The 19,844-nt window shown below is 38.5% G+C and overlaps 2 protein-coding genes and 1 pseudogene across 2 annotated transcripts; all 3 read right to left on the reverse strand.

Moving 5' to 3' along the window:
* LOC140943480 (uncharacterized) overlaps positions 1–7,863 on the reverse strand; it is a 38,281-nt pseudogene extending 30,418 nt beyond the window's left edge.
* Positions 7,864–11,009: 3,146 nt separating this feature from the next.
* Positions 11,010–19,631, reverse strand: LOC140942809 (uncharacterized). Its single transcript, XM_073391814.1, has 3 exons — positions 19,297–19,631; positions 12,833–12,860; positions 11,010–12,248 (listed from the first exon to the last, which is right to left on the reverse strand). Exons 1-3 carry the CDS (start codon positions 19,402–19,404, stop codon positions 11,239–11,241), a joined length of 1,146 nt encoding a protein of 381 aa, XP_073247915.1. The 5' UTR covers positions 19,405–19,631; the 3' UTR covers positions 11,010–11,238.
* On the reverse strand, positions 12,833–17,315 carry LOC140942807 (uncharacterized). The gene has a single exon (XM_073391812.1). It carries the CDS (start codon positions 17,296–17,298, stop codon positions 13,126–13,128), a length of 4,173 nt encoding a protein of 1,390 aa, XP_073247913.1. The 5' UTR covers positions 17,299–17,315; the 3' UTR covers positions 12,833–13,125.
* Positions 19,632–19,844: the final 213 nt, after the last annotated feature.

Genomic DNA, 19,844 nt, shown 5'->3' on the forward strand with positions numbered 1-19,844 from the left:
TCCACCATATCCGCCACTACCGTCTTAGTCCTTTCCGGATACATATTCATGATTTATGTTCTATTAGATAATAAGACAACGACAAGATAGTGACTGATGTTGGCGGAGTGTTACTTTGGGTGAGCTCTGTTTGCTGGGATACAAAATAATGACAATTAATTCTATTTTGGGGTGAATTAGGCTCCAGGAACACAGTGCATAGGTGCTGGTTTAATCTGAGCATAGCCATTGCTCTTTTGACGTTCTTGTTACCGTCGCCCATCCATGTAAGGTAAGTAAAGGTAACGCCTTTGTACGTCTGTAAAGAGGCGGGCAAACACGTGACAGTTATGATAAAACTGATAACCTTGTGGTTAGGCCTAGATACAAATATCACGTAAAATCGCCTAATATCTTTCCGGAAATTCTTAAAAAAATGTCTAAATATCCCCCAAAATTTTCTTAATATCTCGAGAACTCCTCGAAATATCTCGTATTTTTGTTTTAAAAATAAGCGATTTTGAATCTCTTAGGCCAAAATTTTCCCCAGCGGGAGCTGAAAAGTATGTTCAGGCTCATATGTGTTTCCAGCATCCGCCATTTTGACAAATGGCTGCTAGTGTCTTGTGATATGGAATACATTATTCAAGTGGAAAACCGCTGAACTGGAAAAGCTGGAAAACAGCAAAAAAAGCTATAAATTTGTCCACATATCCCAAAATTTTCTTAATATCTCGGAAACTTCGAAATGTCTCAAGAAATATGCGGGTATTTGTGTCTAGGCCTACTTGTGGCCCTCTATAAAACATGAAAGCAAAATTAATATTAAAATAATTTGACACTGTCATTATAACAAAATAAAAATTAATATTAATTGACGCAATTTAAAAAACAAGCAAAAATAATATTTAAAAACTATCTAGTCTTAGAAATTTTAACTATTTAAAACCTATTAACTATCTTAAGCAAGTTATTTTACAGATCGACTTAATATTTAAAATATATTATCGTTGGTTAAGTTCCTTATATCGGTGCCGGGAAAAATTGAACGAATGTCCCTGATTCAGCACTGTAAATTCAAAAGATCCGCCTCTGTCCCAAAATGCATGTAAATTTGGGCGTGCAGAACCAAATCTGGTTCAATCTCTCTTGAAGTCATTTACGCACAATTTGTACTCGCTCGTAACATGCCCGCCCGACAGATTCTGTAGGGACCGAATTAGACTGTAATGGTGTACTGTATTCTCCTTTTCACCTAAACAAACGTACCAAATTTGAGGTGTAACAGAATCTTTTGAAGTTACAGTGCGTGGAACATTAGATCTCTTATATACATATCTAACACTACTGAAAATGCGTGGGTCTGTTTCAACGCCAAATGCCTCGTGGAAGAAAATTCTGATCCAGTCTCGTGGAGAAGCTATCCGAGGACAGCTTCAAGCAAGCCTTTCAGATCATTCACCTTCAGGGTACAAATGAGCCCAAGGAAATTCGATTATTTCAATCGCTGTTAAGTTTAAATCTCTGGAGCCTAAGCGATCTGACGATCTGATCTGATCTCGGTATGCTGTACAAACAGAGTAATGGATAAGCCACTTACGAATGCGACAAGCTTCAGAGAGAACATAAGAGTAGAATGGACACCAGGCTCTCGTCTCTCAGTCATTGATTTGAACAGCAACGATGTACATGTGATTATTATAAGAAGTCTTTTTACCTTTATGGACAATTGCACAGTGGAACAATCTCCCACCACAAATTATAGCCTCTATTTCGTCATGTTCATTTTGGCAATTCGTGTGTAATCGTACATATTGATTAGTAATTTTACGTTATTGTTGTATTCATTGTCGCAATTTTTATCATTTAAAGCAGTCTTCAATACTCTGTTAAGAGTGAAGTCAAGTCCAGTGAACTGAACTAAGACCACTTATGCCCTCCTTTCAAGCCATCAAATGCGCGCTGTGTTTTCTCCACTTCCCGGATACTGGCAGCAGTGCTTTTATGATCTATTCCAAAGTGCTTAATACGTATGCCCAGGGCACGCTGATGATTTTGAAGAGATGCTTTCAAATCACCTAGTTCATGTTGTGTTATCCCCAGGGAGTAGTAAGAGACAGCAGTACTTTGATGTTCTTCTCCAAAAAGTTTAATACGTATGTCTAGCTCACGCTATTTTGACTGCAGAGCTGCTTTGAAATCACCTAGTTCATGCTGTGTTATCCCCAGTAAGGAGTAACAGTCAGCAATACTTTGGTGTTCTTCTCCAAACAGTTTAAAGCGTATGTCCAGCGCACGCTGGTGAGATTGAAGAGCTGCTTTGAAATCACCTAGTGCGCGATGTGTTATCCCCAGTGAGTAATAACAGTCAGCAGTACTTTGGTGTTCTTCTCCAAACAGTTTAATACGTATGACAAGCGCACGCTGGTAAGATTGAAGAGTTGCTTTGAAATCACCCATCTTATGCTGCGTTATCCCCAGTTCGTAGTAACAGCTAGCCGCACTTTGGTGTTCTTCTCCAAACAGTTTAATACGTATGTCCAGCGCACGCTGGTAAGGGGCGGACCATTAGAAAACTTATGGGGCGGGGGGGGGTGGGCGAAGTACAAAAAAAATATTCGCGCAAGGGAAACTTGAATGAAAAAACATTCTTTCACGCATTAACCCTAAAAAATATTCATACTATGGCCTAAAATAAATTCATACAAGGAATTTGATAACGAAAAAAAATTCCTGCGGCTCGAAAATTCCCCTCCCTCCCGCCCTATAACGTTTCTAATGGTCCGTCCCTAAGATTGAAATGCTGCTTTTAAATCACCTAGTTCACGCTGTGTTATCCCCAGGGAGTAGTAAGAGAGAGCAGTGCTTTGGTGTTCTTCTCCAAACAGTTTAATACGTATGTCCAGCTCACGCTGTTTTGACTGCAGAGCTGCTTTGAAATCACCCATCTTATGCTGTGTTATCCCCAGTTCGTAGTAATAGCTAGCCACACTTTGGTGTTCTTCTCCAAACACTTTAATACGTATGTCCAGCGCACGCTGGTAAGATTGAAGAGCTGCTTTGAAATCACCTAGTTCACGTTGTGTCATCCCCAGGGAGTAGTAAGAGAGAGCAGTACTTTGGTGTTCTTCTCCAAACAGTTTAATACGTATGTCCAGCTCACGCTGTTTTGACTGCAGAGCTGCTTTGAAATCACCCATCTTATGCTGTGTTATCCCCAGTTCGTAGTAATAGCTAGCCACACTTTGGTGTTCTTCTCCAAACACTTTAATACGTATGTCCAGCGCACGCTGGTAAGATTGAAGAGCTGCTTTGAAATCACCTAGTTCACGTTGTGTCATCCCCAGGGAGTAGTAAGAGAGAGCAGTACTTTGGTGTTCTTCTCCAAACAGTTTAATACGTATGTCCAGCTCACGCTGTTTTGACTGCAGAGCTGCTTTGAAATCACCCATCTTATGCTGTGTTATCCCCAGTTCGTAGTAATAGCTAGCCACACTTTGGTGTTCTTCTCCAAACACTTTAATACGTATGTCCAGCGCACGCTGGTAAGATTGAAGAGCTGCTTTGAAATCACCTAGTTCACGTTGTGTCATCCCCAGGGAGTAGTAAGAGAGAGCAGTACTTTGGTGTTCTTCTCCAAACAGTTTAATACGTATGTCCAGCTCACGCTGTTTTGACTGCAGAGCTGCTTTGAAATCACCCATCTTATGCTGTGTTATCCCCAGTTCGTTGTAACAGTCAGCCGTACTTTGGTGTTCTTCTCCAAACAGTTTAATACGTATGTGCAAGGCACGCTGGTGAGCTTGAAGAGCTGATTGGAAATCGTGATTCTTACGTTTTTCAATTCCGATTTTGTTAATTTTTTCATCTTCACAAGATTGGTTCTCTGCAAAACGATTGCCACCCTTTAACTTTGATTGGGGTAGTGATATTGGGATATCTTAAAAGAGAAAAAGGCAACTGAATATCAGATATTTGGTTTGGCTAATGAGAGCATATTTTTTAGTTGAGTCATTCGATACGAGTGTACAGGAAAAAGTAGCTATGTGATGATCATGGGTGGAATTGGAGGAAGGTAAATTGGCCCCTGGAGTGTCGGGGCTTTCTGGTGCTGAGTTGGGGTTACATACCCTTCATTTCTGTTTTGGGATTTTTCATCTTTTATGGAACTGCCAGTATAGCAACAATGTTATTGATGCATAAAAAGAAGTAATTAACCTTACTGAGGCTGAAATTATAGCGAATTCAAATTGACTATGTATAGCGCAGATATAGCCGGTAACTCGGTGTGCAAAGTAATAATAAGCAGCGGACAAAAGCTACCGCTGGGAATCTCAAACAAATGACTCACGAGCTATTTCTCCGGCCACGATTAAGACCCTCGCTGCACTTTATATCTAGTGAAATCTGTAAGTTACTCTCCTGACTTGGCAAGAGCCGATGAGAGGTGCCGGTATTTCTTTCAAGTCCAATACAATCATACTTACAGTTTTGGAGGTGGTGAAAATATTTTGCTTAGGATTTCAGTTACATTTTCAACTGGCAGATTAGCTCTATAAGCTTTGTTAAAGGAGTTGCGCATTTTTTCCACTAGCCTTTTAACTCACCTTCTTTCCGCGCCGACATACTAATGTCTTCTTTGTTATCACTGACGTCTTGCATAGCTTTGAGTTCATCTATTTTTCGTGCCAACATGGCGACGTCTTCTTTGCTAGCAATATCGCTTTCCACTTTCTTCTTCAACTCTGCAATGTCTGGATTCACACCCTCAAGAAATTTTATGTACGATTTCTTCTCTTCATTGATAGCCTGCTCAAGTTTACGGACTTTACTTGTGGGAAAGTCTGACTCTAATAAACTACCAACAGCATCAATTAGAGCCGTCGAGACACCCAGCGCTTGGAATGCGTCTTTGGCGTGTTTCACGTACTGGTCAAAGGTTACTTTTGTCATCTCAGAACTTGTTGAGTGGCAAACGGAATTCCTCAGAAGGCGTAACTGATCAATCGCTAATGCACAGGTTTCCGCATTGTTTCCAGTTGTGCTCACTACGGACGGATGAAAATGGCCATGTGATAGTCCACGAGGCTTAACATACACTTCACTTAGCGTTCCGTAATGTAAGGCGAAGACTCGCGAGTAGATGGTGGCCTGGAACAACGCAGTGCAATCCCATTCGTGATATGACTGATGGACAGGAACTTTGGTTCTGCCACCTTCTGTAGCGGAAAACAAATTTCTCACGGCAGTGGAATCATCCCAGAGCTGGAAGCCAGCGCGATGTCCATAGGTGTTGTCCCACATGGCTTTAAATGTCTGTCTCAGGGCGTTTGGAAATTCATTCAACACAAGAGACGCGAATTTGAAAAAATTTAAATCTTCTTCCCGGTAAGGCTGCAGAGCCATCCCAGCGTAGTTTTTGCTGTTAAAATAAAGAATAACGTTAGTTAACAAAAATTTTTCTCTTAATCTGGAAACCATTTCCTTGAATCCCGGATCAATGTTAGCAATTCAGAAGTTTAAGAGCCTGATTTGGTGAAGCAGCTGCATCCATTTTCTCTTTTTTTCTGAAATGCCAGGAGGGTTTAGGTGTCGTCTATAAAAGCTGATAGCCCTGCCGTTTGAAAGTGTTAACTAGTTTAAATGAATGATCGTAACTGCAATTTAAGTAATTGCAAATTAACCCGAAAAACATTGCAGGACTTCAAGGGGATCCGAACCCATGGCCTCTGCGTTGGCGCTGCATTGCTCTATCGATTGAGCTACGAAGACCCGTACATTGGGTGCAGGCCAATTTGTCGAGTTCATCTTAACCCGTGTAAGGAATGAAACACGAAGATGATGATATGAACTGCGGAAATACAAATTTAAATACAGATATGATTGTCGCAGTGGTAATTGCAAATTCACCAGAAAAAAAAATTGGGACTTCAACGGGATTCGAACCCATGGCCTCTTCGTTTAAGCGCTGCAGTGCGCTACAGTGCTCTACCATTTGAGCTATGAAGACCGATACATTGAAAGTAGGCCAATTTGTTGCGTTCATTTTAACCCGTGAAAAGAATAAACACGAAGATGATGTGAGCTGCGGAAATCACTACTAATTTAAATAAACATATGAGCTTCGCTGTGGTAATTGCAACTTAAGTAATTGCAAATTATAACCGCAGCGCTAACGCAGAGGCCATGGGTTCGAGTCCCGTTGAAGTCCCGAAATTTTTTTCGGGTTAATTTGCAATAGCTTAAATTGCAAGTACTACTGCGACGATCATATCTTGATTTAAATTTGTACTTCCACAGTCCACATCATCTTCAGTGTCAACTAGTGTTTACGGACTAACAGAGGTCCTTAACTAAGCATAAATAACACTGGTTCTAGAATGGACCCTTGTGAGACAACCAAGAAGAGCGGGAAAGGCCGGGAGTAGCTAATACAAGTTACTTAAATATTAAGTTATGAATAATAAGAATTAGATAATTTATGATAACTTCGTGTCTATTATCAGTGGCATGGTGTTTTTGGAGTACGGCTATTGCCTATACTAAATTTTGGATATCATTATACATCCAGTCTCATTTTAATCCTCTCCAAAACCACTCTGCACAACACTTTGCGTGCCACGTTAAGTAGCGCGATGTCGTGCCATTATTTGAAGCGGCCCAGGTCGCCAAACGAACGCGGGAGACGTCATTTATTTTGCCAACTTAAAACTTACAAGAACAGCTTAAATTAAAAGAGATCAGGCAAAAAACTACTCAGAATAGCAAAAACTAAGAACTAAACGAGCTTAGTAGTTACAATAATTAAATTATCTTGTATAGGGTTGCACCACACGAAAGATAGAGAGGAAAAATATTATAAATTTAGGAGGAAGTAAAGGGTTCGTGCGGCCAAAACCGGGGTTTCACAATCACACAGGAAAAACAAATTACCAATTGAAACTTCCTCTAAGTATCTCCTGTCAAGTGAGACAAAAGAACAGTAGAAAGTAGCTTTCTTTCTCTCCTGCTTTCGAACCGTTTTGTCAGTTCCTTTTCTGTCTAAAATGCCTTTTCCTTTCATTATTATACATTATTTAAATACTAATAAATGCATTTTCTCGCAAAAAAGTCATTTCTTTTTTGCCCGTTTCTCCATTAATTAGTATATTACGTAATTTAATAAATTTGTTTCTGTAACTTTCACTGTTAAAGTTTTTTGCTAAAGATTTTTTTACTAGTACTAGTAGTTTTTTTAATACTTTGCAAATATCTGATGACCCAAGAACCTACAATGAATTCTATTATTGCGGGCATCACAATGGAGATGCGATCATAATACTTTTTCTTGAAAGTTAAGAAATAAGGTAAAGGACTGCGGAAGGCAGCATATAATAACTCGTGAAGAAAGAAAAAAACAAGTGTTTGCTGAAAATCAGCGAATTGTCGGAGCAGGCAGAAAGTCCATCTTCAATGGTTAAAATTAGATTCCACGGTTGGTTGAGTAAGCGAACAACCTCAGCTTAACAAACCTAAACCCATTTTACGGCGGTCATATGAAATAAAGGGCTTTCCAGTTCCACATTATAAGATGTCCCTTGATTTTTTTGCGTGTTTTTGGAAAGGGAACTCGATTGAACTCACCCGATAGTAGACAATTAACCGAAAGGAATTAGTAGAGCGAGATAAAATCACAGTGCCTACATCCCAAGCCTACATCTCATAAAATAGCATTCGGCAAACTGGCCATCATACAAAAATATATCATAAAATTACCTCAATTCCTGAAACTCCTGCTACTTTCAAGGACACAGTGATTAGAACAGGTAATAACAGAACTGGAAATCTCTCAACTTTCTAGGTTATACTTCGGGAACGACATCTGAAAACGAAAGTCGACTACCGTAACCTTAGCTTCCGCTTAGAACGCCCCTCCCCCGGAGCTTATAAATCCCCCAGTATAGTAATAGTCCTATCTACCTGTAAGCAAAAAAAAAACATCCCCGTGGCGGATTCAGGGAAGGAACCCGGGCCCCCGCTTTATTCGTAGACCAAATTGAGACCCGAAGGGCCGAAAAAAAAGTTTTTGAGACCGGGCCCCCCCTTATCTCAGGGTCTGGATGACAGGCGCCCCCGATCCTTATCTGAAGATTTCATCTGAAGATCTGGTCCGGCTATAGCCTCCCCGACCCCCGGCCTAGCTTGTACTGAAACAAATTCTATTCTATATTATTTACGACGTTTTGAAGCTTAAAAATCGAGTGAATCAAAAAGTCTTTTGATGAGCGCTGCTATGTGTCTTATTTGGAAACGCTCTTTTTTAGTGCGGATATGTCAGCTCCCCATTTTTCCCCATTTAAAGCCCTCTTAAAGCCCCTCCCTTACGAAGTTGTATAGGCCTAGGGTTTTATAAGCGGAAGTTTAAGGTATACAACGCTACCATATTATAGGACATTAGCATCCAATCAGATCAGAGGAATTAGAAAGGGACAAAAGATTCTAATTCAATGAAAAACAGGAAATGAAAACTGAAAAACCTACCCTGGGTGTCTGAGGTTTTTTGTCGCCGCGGCGTAGCCCCAGTTACTTTGTTACTCTCTCTTCGCACGCGCTCACTCGTAATTCTCCCTTTGCCCTAAAAAACAAGCAAATGCGGCGCCTGTCACGCAGCTTACTTGTGGCGGGATGGTTCGGTGTCGGTCGGCCTCAGTGGCAAAGCACGGGTCACTATTTTAAAAACAGACTTGACCGAAACCGGAAACTTCGCATAAAAAGTCTCTGGTACACAAAAAGCCAAATCACTCATATAAATATATACCACAATGGAGCCAAGTACCTGGGCATCCATCCTCAAAGGGCCCCTAGTAATCTGTTTGGGTAACGGTAATTTCACGGTAAATGTATTGGATTTTTCATTTGTTTTGGCCTGCATAGCAAGCGCGCAAGAAATATGGGTTTGCGAGATAATAACACACAATAACACACCTGAAGGAAATTAGCCTGCGAGCAAGCAACAGAGTCTTTGCTCATCGGCAGGAGCCCATAACCTCCTGTCACCGGCTAGAAGGAGACCAATGTGGGTGTCGCTGTAGGTGTGGTAAAAGTCAGGGGAGGGCTTCGATTGCGAAAAAGTGCGACACGGTTTATTACAAATTGCGATAGGTATTATAAACTGCGATGACTATTACAAATTGCGGCAGTACAGAGCCTGTAAGCAGGCTACCTAGTGTATTGCACTGATTTACAGGTTCAATATGTTTAATGTCAGCTATTCCAGTGTTTGTAGGAAAAGCCTGCAAAGCTTTTTAGCCATTTGCCGTTTTTAAACCTAAGGTTAACAAGCTGTAGACAGATCCAAGCCAATGCTGAGTTGTAGAGACAGAAGATGACGAAAAGCGATGGGCGGATCGGAGTTGTTGGTATTTAATCGGTATTTTCTAAAATTGTTTTCGCTCCCATTTACACTAGGGGAGCCATCGAGGTCGCAGCCGAATTCTGTTTTACTCTTGCAGCTGTTAATGGTCCACAAGCTAAAGTTTCCCTGCTTTGTTGCTGCTGTGCAGTTTTCACAACTGATACTGATGCCACTGATGTTTATGTACTCTTATTTCATGAATCACACATTTTCTTTTGTTATTCAACATCCTTTATCTAACTTACATACTTCATGAATATTTAACTAACTGAAAGTCCGGGGAGGGCTTTGATAATGTAGCAGGGAAGAGCGGGGCTGATGAATTGAATACATTGCTAATTACTAGTAGTAATCAAAGATTAATAAGTGCGTTCGAAGTTCAATGAATTTAGCTAAAATCATACAAAAACAGAGGAGGAAATTAGTTGAGAGATTAAATGAGAAAGACGAAGTATTTAAAGAGCAACATGAACAATAGCAACTTTAATAGTGAAACCCAAATATGTAACCAAAGATGTTTATCTACTTAGTTACAATGTAGTTTAGATACTGATTGTGGGAGACTAACTTTTGTAACAGTAACATGAATGATAGTAACTTGAATAGTTACAAGGGATTGGTTAGTTGCAAGGGAAAATGTAACAAAACATGTTAGTCTACTCAGTATCTTGAAAAACTGAAAATGATAGAGTAGATTTTATAACAACAACATGAGGCTATGATGAAGTTCAAAATGCTATGAAAATTAGATTTTTCCATGTCTAAACGTTTCGTGTCTGTGTGTCATAGCATTGTTTAACAATTTTTCTTAACTTAACAGTAACCTGGATGATACTAACTCGATTAGTCACAAGGTAAAATGCAATAATTAAAACATGTCAATCTACTCATTTACAATGTAGTTCAGATACTAAATGAGTGAGACTAATTTTTGTAACGGTAACATGAATAATAGTAAATTGAATAGTTTCAAGAAAGTTATGAAGTTGGTAATGCTATGAAACTTTTTGCAATGTTTAAAAGTTCTGGTGTTTGCATGTCATACCATAGTTTAACAAAAAAATTTTAATAGTAACATGAATAGTAACTTGAATAGTTGCATGGGATTGGTTAGTTGCAAGAGAAAATGTAAAAAAACATGTCAATCTACTCAGTATCTTGAAAAACTGAAAGAGATAGACTAAATTTTATAACAAGAACTGGAACATGAAGCTGTGATGAAGTTCAAAATGCTATGAAACTTAGATTTTTTTCCATGTCTAAATATTTCGTGTTTGTGTGTCATAGCATTGTTTAACTATTTTTCTTATCTTAACAGTAACCAGGGCCGGGTTGTTCAAAGCGCGATTAAGCAAACCCAGGGTTAGTGTCAATTTTTATTCCAGTTAAATTAATAACCAAAAGAGATTTTCTTAAGGATTCTTGCTCTTTAGTTTTATTTTTCGATTTGACTTCATGTGCAGCTTATAATTAGCTTTTGAAATCTTTTTAAACAAAAGAGATTAAATCTTTGATTAAGCTTTAATCGTGGGTTAGCAGTAATCGTCTTTTGAACAACTGGGCCCTGGATGATACTAACTCGATTAGTCACAAGGTAAAATGCAATAATTAAAACATGAGAGTCTACTCATTTACAATGTAGTTTAGATACTAAATGAGCGAGACTAATTTTTCTAACAGTAACATGAATAATAGTAAATGGAATAGTTTCAAGAAAGTTTAATATGAAATTCAAAAATTAAGTGCTATAAAAGTTTTTGCGATATCTAAAAGTTTTAGTGTTTGTATCTCATAGCATGAATTATTAGTAACTTAAATAGTTACTAGAGATTGGTTTGTTACAAAGGAAAATGCAACAAAACATGTTAAATGGCAATTTTTTCAATGTCCACAAGTTTTCGCGTTTGCGTGTCAAAGCATACTTTAACTGTGTCTAGGTTTAAGACAGCCTCTGTGATTTCCTCCTCTGTTGTTTCATTTGCAATTAAGTGACAAATTGAAAACAACTTTGGCACTGCTTCTTGATAAACCTGTAGCTGAAGCTTCTGCAGTGGTTGTTTGGAGTTTTGGATATGGATCTTGAGTGTCCACTTTACACTGCAGCTGGTTGCCTTTTGTGTTACTTTGCAGTTATCGCAGACTGCAATTTTTCCCTTGATTGTAACTTTTTTTGAACATGAACAACAACAGTTGTATTTGGTGACACTGCTTATTCCTAGTATTTCTCCAATGGTTTCTGTTGTTGTTGAGATGTCACTGACTTCAGGTAATGTTTGTTTGAAGGGTTCAGCGTCCTTGATGGTGTATAAATTATCTTGTTTTGGTGTGTTCAAGTATCTTTGATTCTGAGATACTTTCATTCTCAAGTTGTTGAAGAAATAGGTGGACTGTGGTGTGACGCTGTCAACATGCTCACCCCAGAAAATAACTTTTATGTAACCAGATGGATCAACTATATAGCCTTCCTGTTTTTTGACAGGAGAATCTTGGATGACTATAGTTTTGGTCGCACTTAGATGTGATATCTTTCCTTTTATTGACACTAGCTGTTGTGGTGCTACTTTTGACAAGGATGCAATTGATGTGACATCATCTTGTGCTTTGTATGGAAAATCAGCTGTTGTTGAAGTGATGGTTGTGTTCCTGTTTATTACTACATCACTTCGTCCATACTTATTGCTGATGTTAAAATTTGAAATTTTAACCGGTGATCTTTGTGCGGCCATTGCATCAAGAGTTTCCTTCTTTTCAGTTGCAAAGCATACACTGCCAATGAGATCTTTCTCTGTCTGAAGGTGGCAGTTAAAGTAGCTTGTTGGTCCAGATTTTTTTACTGGTGAGACATTATGCACAAAGCAAGTTATGTCTTGTTTTTCTGTAGGAGGAGGTAAAAAGATATTTAGATTAATGTAATAAATTTGGCATGGATGGGATTACTGCATAAGGTAGCTTGTGTTATTTGAAAAAAACATATGTGTAAATATTAGTCTCCTTGTTTCATGTACTGTAAATCCTCTATTAAGCCCACAGGGGGCTTATTGTTTTAAGGCGCATTGGGGGGGGGGGGGGGGGGGGGCTAAATAGAAAGGAAGGGCTTAATAGAAGGGGAAGTGTTAAAATTTAGCAAAACAGGAGCAGTTCACCACTCATTAATTACTGTAATTAAGATTATTTTTAGTACAAATAACAGTGATATTTTGGCCAAAGTTCGCCACCAACATGCAAGAGGTGTGGGAAAAATAAATTGTATCATATAACTACATGAGAACATTAAAGGGTGACAAAAGTGATAGGAAACAGTGTACATCTAATACCTAGATGTTCAAAATAATATGTTTTATTAATGAGAGCATATAGAGCAGGTAAGGTTATAAAATGATTTTAAAACAAGAAGCATTAGTTTAATAGAAGAAAGGAACGTATAACCATAATATTTAAGTATGACCGGGAGATACATACCTGAAGCCATATTAGATCTCTGTCTTGTCTGTTGAAAAAAAAAAAAAATAAGGATGTATACAGATGTTTTAGGAGGGTGTTTAAAATACCTTTAAACCCTAGTTAATACAACACTCTGAAACATTACATGGAACTTTGCTTTAAATGTAGTTGGAAAGTGAACTATTTATAACCATAAAAAAAATCATTTATGTATGCATGTGTTGAAGGCCGTATAATCAATTTATTCTAATTAATCAATTTTGGGTGCTGTACTGTTGTGAGTGACTTTGTTCGCATCACTCAACTTGGGATCAATTTATATTTGCTAGATTATATAGCCTGCTTTCTTCTTCAAGTCTATATTTTAAATTAGTGGATTTCTTAAGACTCTTAAGTCTTTCAAAAGTCATTGGTTCAATAATACAAGATGAAAGTGTTTTCACTCTGCTTATAGCTACATATGAAATGCCTGCAGTAGTTTCAGTCTGACCAATGTCAATCCATGCTTTTGGCAGTGTTAACCCTTGGCTCTTGTGTATTGTGATTGCCCAAGCAAGTTTGAGAGGCAACTGTTGTCTCTCATGTAAACCATCTAGTGTCTGTGAGGTTATTGTTATTGGGCATATAGGCACACATCGTGGAATGCTATCACTGATAGATGGACCTCTATACTCATTAAATTTTACTATGACAGCGACAGGCAAGTCTGGTGGTTGCTGGTTGTTTGCATAAATGAAATCTTCAACCGTTCCAGTTGCACCGTTACAAAGTCCAACATCTATCCATAGGTTCATGGTAAGCATTACATGTGCACCTTTTGCAAGGAAAATGGTCGGTTGTAAACCTGACATGTCATCCGAACTTGCTTTCTTAGCTATATCACTAGAGTGACGTGCAGTGATGCAGGCTATTGGCTGATGAAGTTCTGATAACTGTTCAAAGTTATAATTAGCAACTTCTTCATTGCTGAAATAGAGCCTAGTGGCATCTTGAAACTCATTCACGTTCAATGCTATGGAAGGCTGTCTTGCCAAAAGAAGTTTCCAATCTTGCTCATTAGAATCTCCTGTGCGAAGGCGTATGAGTAAATCTCTAAACTGAGCTTGCTGTTGATTTAAGCCTTGAACCCTCTGGTTTACTGACAGTTTTACAACATTGCCAAACATGTGATAAGCTAAATAGCCTTGTTCACCTGTAGAACTGGAGGGTCTCGAATGATATAATGGCTTATCTGCCACTGGAGGCAATTGAGCTGGGTCACCAACTAATATCATGGATTTACCACCAAATACTTCGTCATTTTTGCCTGTTGCTTGTCGGCAGCGTCTATCAATCCAGCCAAACAATGTTTGTCCTAGCATAGAGTATTCATCAATTAGGATATAACTGATATCTTTCAGCTTGGTTTGTAATGTGACAAGCCCTTGTCCTGTTAATTCTTTGTTATGTCTTGGGCCAACAGGCAATTTTAATAGTGAATGGATTGTACATTCGTTTATGTTAAATGAAGCTTTGCCAGTTGTGGCAGTCACTGCACAAGAGTGTTGGAGCAGGTTTCGGATGGCATTAATGAGGTAACTTTTCCCTGTACCGGCAACTCCAAGTATAATAAGAAGCAATGGATCTTTAGGGCAGGCTTGTTCAGAATGTGCTTTCACCATATTGTAGGCATGTCTTTGCATGTCACTGAATGTATTAACATCAATATTTTGTTGTTGCAAACCAAAGGTAGAATCCAAAGTATCTTTCTTAGTTTTTATCCAGGATGGCATTTCCTGTATTAAGTGATTTGCATACTTAATCTTGTCATTTTGCCAGTCATAATCAGGCTGAGAGGTTTGTTGTGTTATATTATCTTGGTTAACAAAATACCCAGGTATGAGATCTGCTAAATCCATCCACTCTTCACGCTGTGGAAGCTCTTCTGAAGAGTGCTCTATATTTGGTTCCTCTTCTGTGTTATTCTGTACACTTTGTAGTTTTTCATACCAGTCAGGAACATGCTCTTCAGCATATGGTGTTTGTAGAAATTCCTTCCATTTTGTGATGTATATTTCATCAGTGCCTTCCTGACAATCCCAGGCATTGTCTTGTGTAGTATGCCAAGGTTTGTGCTTAAGTAACTGATATTTGCAATAAAGTCCAAAATTTGGACCTTTTGAATTGGAAGAAAATACTGGAAAAACTCTGGGAATCATGTTATGAGGCTGAACTGTTAGTTTGTTGTTGTCAAGTTTGTATTTTGTTGCAAAATGAATGAAATTAAGAGCCATTATATCTGGGATGGTTTGAATATATTTTTCCCTTTTAGCGTAAGTATCAAGCAATGAGTCATTGGTTACAGTATCTCCATCATTTGTTATAGTTTTGATTCTACGTGAACCATTTAGACTAATAGGTACCACATTAAATGATGAGCTGACAAGTTTCAGTGACATGAGATGATGCATAGTCTCTTGTGCAGAGAAGTCACGTTGGCCAAGTGACTTCATTATCACTTTTTTTATCAATTTTGTAGGGTTGCTATTGTTGTTGCAATTACGGACAATAGAATTAAATGCAAGTTTCATTACAGGTGACTTTGGTTCACCTTTTGAAGCATATTTTGCAAGGTATTCAACACATGCATGATAATCAATGATCACTTGAATATCACAGTTTGCCCTCCAGCCTTGAAGCTGAAGTCGTTGGTGATTATTGAGTCTGCTATCATTCCTCTTTGTTATGATCTTTGCTTTGTATTGAGTGCTTCGATCTTTTGTATGAATGGGCTCAAACTCTAGTTTTGTATTAACACAAGGTTCAAATGGAAACTTAAATCTACATTTCAGTTCTGTTTCGTTTTGTTTCTTTCTAAGACAATAGTTTGTACTACAGCGAGTGTGCCTTTGTACAGTATTCAACAAATCAACATAATCTTGTTCAGAGTCTTGTAAACTTACAAGGTCCTTGTGACGCTTTTGACAAGGATGAATAGAGGGCTTCACCCATGTGCCATTATCTGGTGGATCTGGATTATATGTAGACAATAACCAATCTACATACTGACAAACTACCTGGGAAGCCTTTTTCCCATCCACTATCTGTTGATTGAGTTCTAGTATATTGACTTGCTCAGCTGTATTAGTGGACATTTCAGCCAAATAGCCTTTTAGAGCTGTTTCTGAGAGTTTACATAAACCTGGATCATTTTTCAGCTTTGTTACACCATGACAATGTATACTACCTCTAGCTTGATATTCAAATCTGTACCAGTGCCACTCAGCATCTAGTGAATTGTATAACCAGTATTTAATAAAACTTTCTAAACGCTGTGTAAAGAACCAGTCTGTAATATGAGGATTGTTAATCACATTCTGCCGTTTGTTGTCAGTTGAATTATTACTGACTGAGTTGCCAAAAATTGCATGAAGTTCAGGCCAATGCATATCAGCAGAGGAGAATGTGAAAAAGAATGTTGGAGCTCCAGCATGGGCTATTATTGCTTTTAAATCTTCTTTAGCTTTGTGCCAATAAGCATTAGAACCAGTAATGTTACTAAGATAGCGTGATATCTTAGATATAAACATACTTGTGTTATTGCTAGTTGCCATTTGCCGCAGCTCTTCAGCAGTCAAATGAGCTTCTCCTGGGTTTTGTTTTAGGAACATGCCTGTCTGTTGCAGAATACGTTTTCTTTGTATCATATTCAATGCCCAGTAACCAAATCTGGGGTGAGTAGCAAAGCGATATACCCATTTGTCATTCTTGTTTTCTCCAAACTTTAAAAGGTGCTTTACTCTTTCTCCGAGTGGTATATCTCGGTGTAATGATGGGTTAGTAGGATCACCCTTACCATCTGGAAATAATGTTGGGAAAGCCATTGTTGCTAAAAAGGGAGTTACATACTCGTTTAATGGTTCACTGCCAACTGTTGGCCAGGGCAAGTGATTAGAATCATTAGACAATTGTTGGCGCACAGCTTCTATTTCTTGCTGCTGACACTCTGGAATAGGCAGAAAACTACTCATTTCAGTACCCTCATTATAAACAATGTCATCTTCATTTTGAGGACCTAAGTCAGGTTCACATGTGGCATCCAAATCTATATTCTCTGTTTCAACCGAGAGAAGACCATGTGGAACACCATGTTCTGGTAAAGAATTTAAAGAATTTTGATTGATGGTTATGTCCTTGTAGTGTGAGTTATTATTAACAAGCCATTGTAGTGCATCAGCTACATTTTGCCTTCGCACTGTCACATCTTTAAAACTGTTCTCTTTACCTTTCATCTTAACAACAATAACAGATAGATCTTTTGGGTATCTAGGCAGAGAATGTGCTAGTTCAGCTATATCCTGAGGCAAATTGATACAGTGGCCTGAATAGCCCCTTTGTCCACCAGGTTTTATGTAAACTCGCATAACAGGAAGTGCACGTGCAATAAGCATTTCTTCTACTTGGGTTAACCCCTGCAGTTGTAAAGGTACTAATGATGGCACCATGTCATTTTCCTTAGAAAACTTTTTCGGTTGTTGTTTATCTCGTATGCACCTCTGACACTGGTAGTGATCAACCTTCCTTGGACTGGATTTCAATGGCCATGCTTCAAAACAGACAGTGCATTGGCAAACTGAATACTGATTGGACTTATGAAAATCGTTCATGTTATTTTGTGCATGTTTTTGTTCGTGAACTGGACCAGCAGAGCTCTCTTTTTGTCCTGCAGAAATTGTTTGAGACCTTTTATAACTGGCTCTCCTATTTGCAAGTCTCTCTTTTCGCTTTTCAACAGTTTCTTCAGACGTTCTTTTTCTATAAGAGTCTTTGTAACTTTTTAGTCTCTCTTTTTGCTTTTCAACAGTTTCTTCAGACACTCTTTTTCTATAAGTGTCTCTCTTATTTTTAAGTCTCTCTTTTCGCTTTTCAGCAGTTTCTTCAGACATTGTTTTTCTATAAGTGCCTCTCTTATCTTCAAGTCTGCTTGCCCTTTCATTAGCTGTTTCTGTATATTTGACTCTTTTCATGTAATTTCTGTGCTTAAGAAGTCTACCATGTCTGTTTTCATTGGTTTCTGATAATTTTCTCTTTATGCATGTGAGTTTGTTTTTATATCTACTGTTTTTGTCAGTCAATGTTGAAACATAATGCAACTCGTTAATATATCCAATAAATATTGTCTTTCGTCCATCCTGATCAGCAACAGGAGTTAAGATTGTACTTTCAGGTGAATTTATATTAGACTGTGTGATATGAATGACACAGTTGTATGCATTGGCCACAGCTTGCATTATGATGTTATCACACCATGTGCCTTGTTTTGATATTTGTTGAATATAGTTATTCCAGTGATCATTAGAAATGCTTTCAATATACAATTCTGGGTAACTCTGTAAATGGCCAATTCCAGCCATACGAATTTCAAGATGCAAGTCAGCAGTCCTATACAGTTGGTGCGAAACTGATTTAAAGAAACAATCTCCAAATCCACCTACATCATGTGGTATAAGTCCTATGAGACGAAGCCTTTCAGTTAAACAATCCCATGGTAAATCATGACTAACAGCATTCTCAGGAGACATACCTCCATTTAATTTTGAATTATCATTATGAGTTTGAGGAAAGCTTTTTCCACCAGAATTCATTAAATCTGCCACACGGATATGTGTTTGTCTACAGTTACATGTAGAATAGTTATCTGTTGTTGTAAATTTTCTTTTCTGTATGTTCATGTAAAAAACAAATTTACTATAATAATGATCATTGGTATACCAGAATTTCCAGGTGTTGTAATTTCTACATAAATTAGTGATAAAAGAACTGTCTGGAAGATGTTGTCTTACAAAAGACTTGATTCTATTCCTAGACTTCGTATTACTTAGTGCCTTTAGAATTATTTTAACAGGAACGCGAGATGGTTCCCTGTCCCTTTTCCTCTGACAATTCACTCTTTTCTTACGAACTTCAACATTTTCAGAAATAGTTACACTATGATTTTCAATTTTCTCAGAAGAATAACTTGTCAAAGCCTTATCATGATCTTGTGAACTACAATCACCACTTATCAGCCCGGTAACCATTTGACTTTTGTCACTTTTCATTTGGCGCAATGGTCATCGAGCAGAATGACTCGGTTTATTTGCTTTGTGACCACAACGGGTCATTTGGCGCAATGGCCACCGAGTACAATGACTCGGTTTGTTTGGTTTGTATTTGTGACCGCTATGGGTCAAAGCACAATGGCTTGGTAGATTTGCTTTGAGACAACTTTGTGTCAGAGTTATCGGTTGATTTGCTTTGTTGTTCGGCAAATTCGAGGACATCAATTCAAAGCAGGAGAGCAGCGAAGGTCTTCGGTTTGTTGTAGTTCGGACAACGCCGACATCGGGCTTTCTACATGCTCTTGGAGTACTAAAAAGTTTCCTGGTAAGGCTTTGACAAGTTGAAGCGATGAACTTTTTAAGAAACATCGCATGAAGTTTGAGAAAAATAAATGAACTTACCGAATAATCCAAAGATATCCACGGAGGCGACACGGACGCACGAGCAGCTTGCACTCGCACGAGGTATAGTTGCGTGCGCACTCGCACGAGGTATAGTTGCTTGCGCATAAAAATAGTTGTGTGCGCATGTCCACCAGGTGAGCCCGCAATTTCTTTGGCCGGCTATTAGGCTTAAAATTCGTGCGCGCGCTTAATAATTATTCAAAATGGCGCAGATTTTGAACATCGCCCGTCCAAGTAACCAAAAATCTCGAATCTTCACGCCTGGCATGCACAGGTATCCCATCGACCACAGGATCCCCAAAGATTACGAAGCGTTCTCCTAACGTCGAACGCAATAAATGCAAGGGCAATATCTATATAAATACCCGGTATGATCTGTATATTGCCCTGCTGCCCTGGGCAATATACAAATAAATCCCTTCCATTTATAATGAGCAATTAAAGCAAATCATACATGTCCTTTGACCCCGCCAAACATTCTGAGAAAATTTTCCCTTTAACACAAATATAGAAATTTATTCTGCAACTATAGAAAATACAGTAGT

The sequence above is a fragment of the Porites lutea genome, chromosome 7 (assembly GCF_958299795.1).
Source record: "Porites lutea chromosome 7, jaPorLute2.1, whole genome shotgun sequence".
Classification (NCBI taxonomy): Eukaryota; Metazoa; Cnidaria; class Anthozoa; order Scleractinia; family Poritidae; genus Porites; species Porites lutea.

Bases quoted from the DNA above. Each gene is read 5' to 3' on its own strand.
- LOC140942809 (XM_073391814.1), bottom strand. From the start codon at position 19,404: ATGCGCAAGCAACTATACCTCGTGCGAGTGCGCACGCAACTATACCTC. The intron at 12,861-19,296 runs GTAAGTTCATTT...TTTTTTCAACAG, and splicing joins GGATATCTTTGGATTATTCG to ACAAGACAGAGATCTAATAT. The intron at 12,249-12,832 runs GTATGTATCTCC...CTCCTCCTACAG, and splicing joins GAGATCTAATATGGCTTCAG to AAAAACAAGACATAACTTGC.
- LOC140942807 (XM_073391812.1), bottom strand. From the start codon at position 17,298: ATGGTGCCATCATTAGTACCTTTACAACTGCAGGGGTTAACCCAAGTA.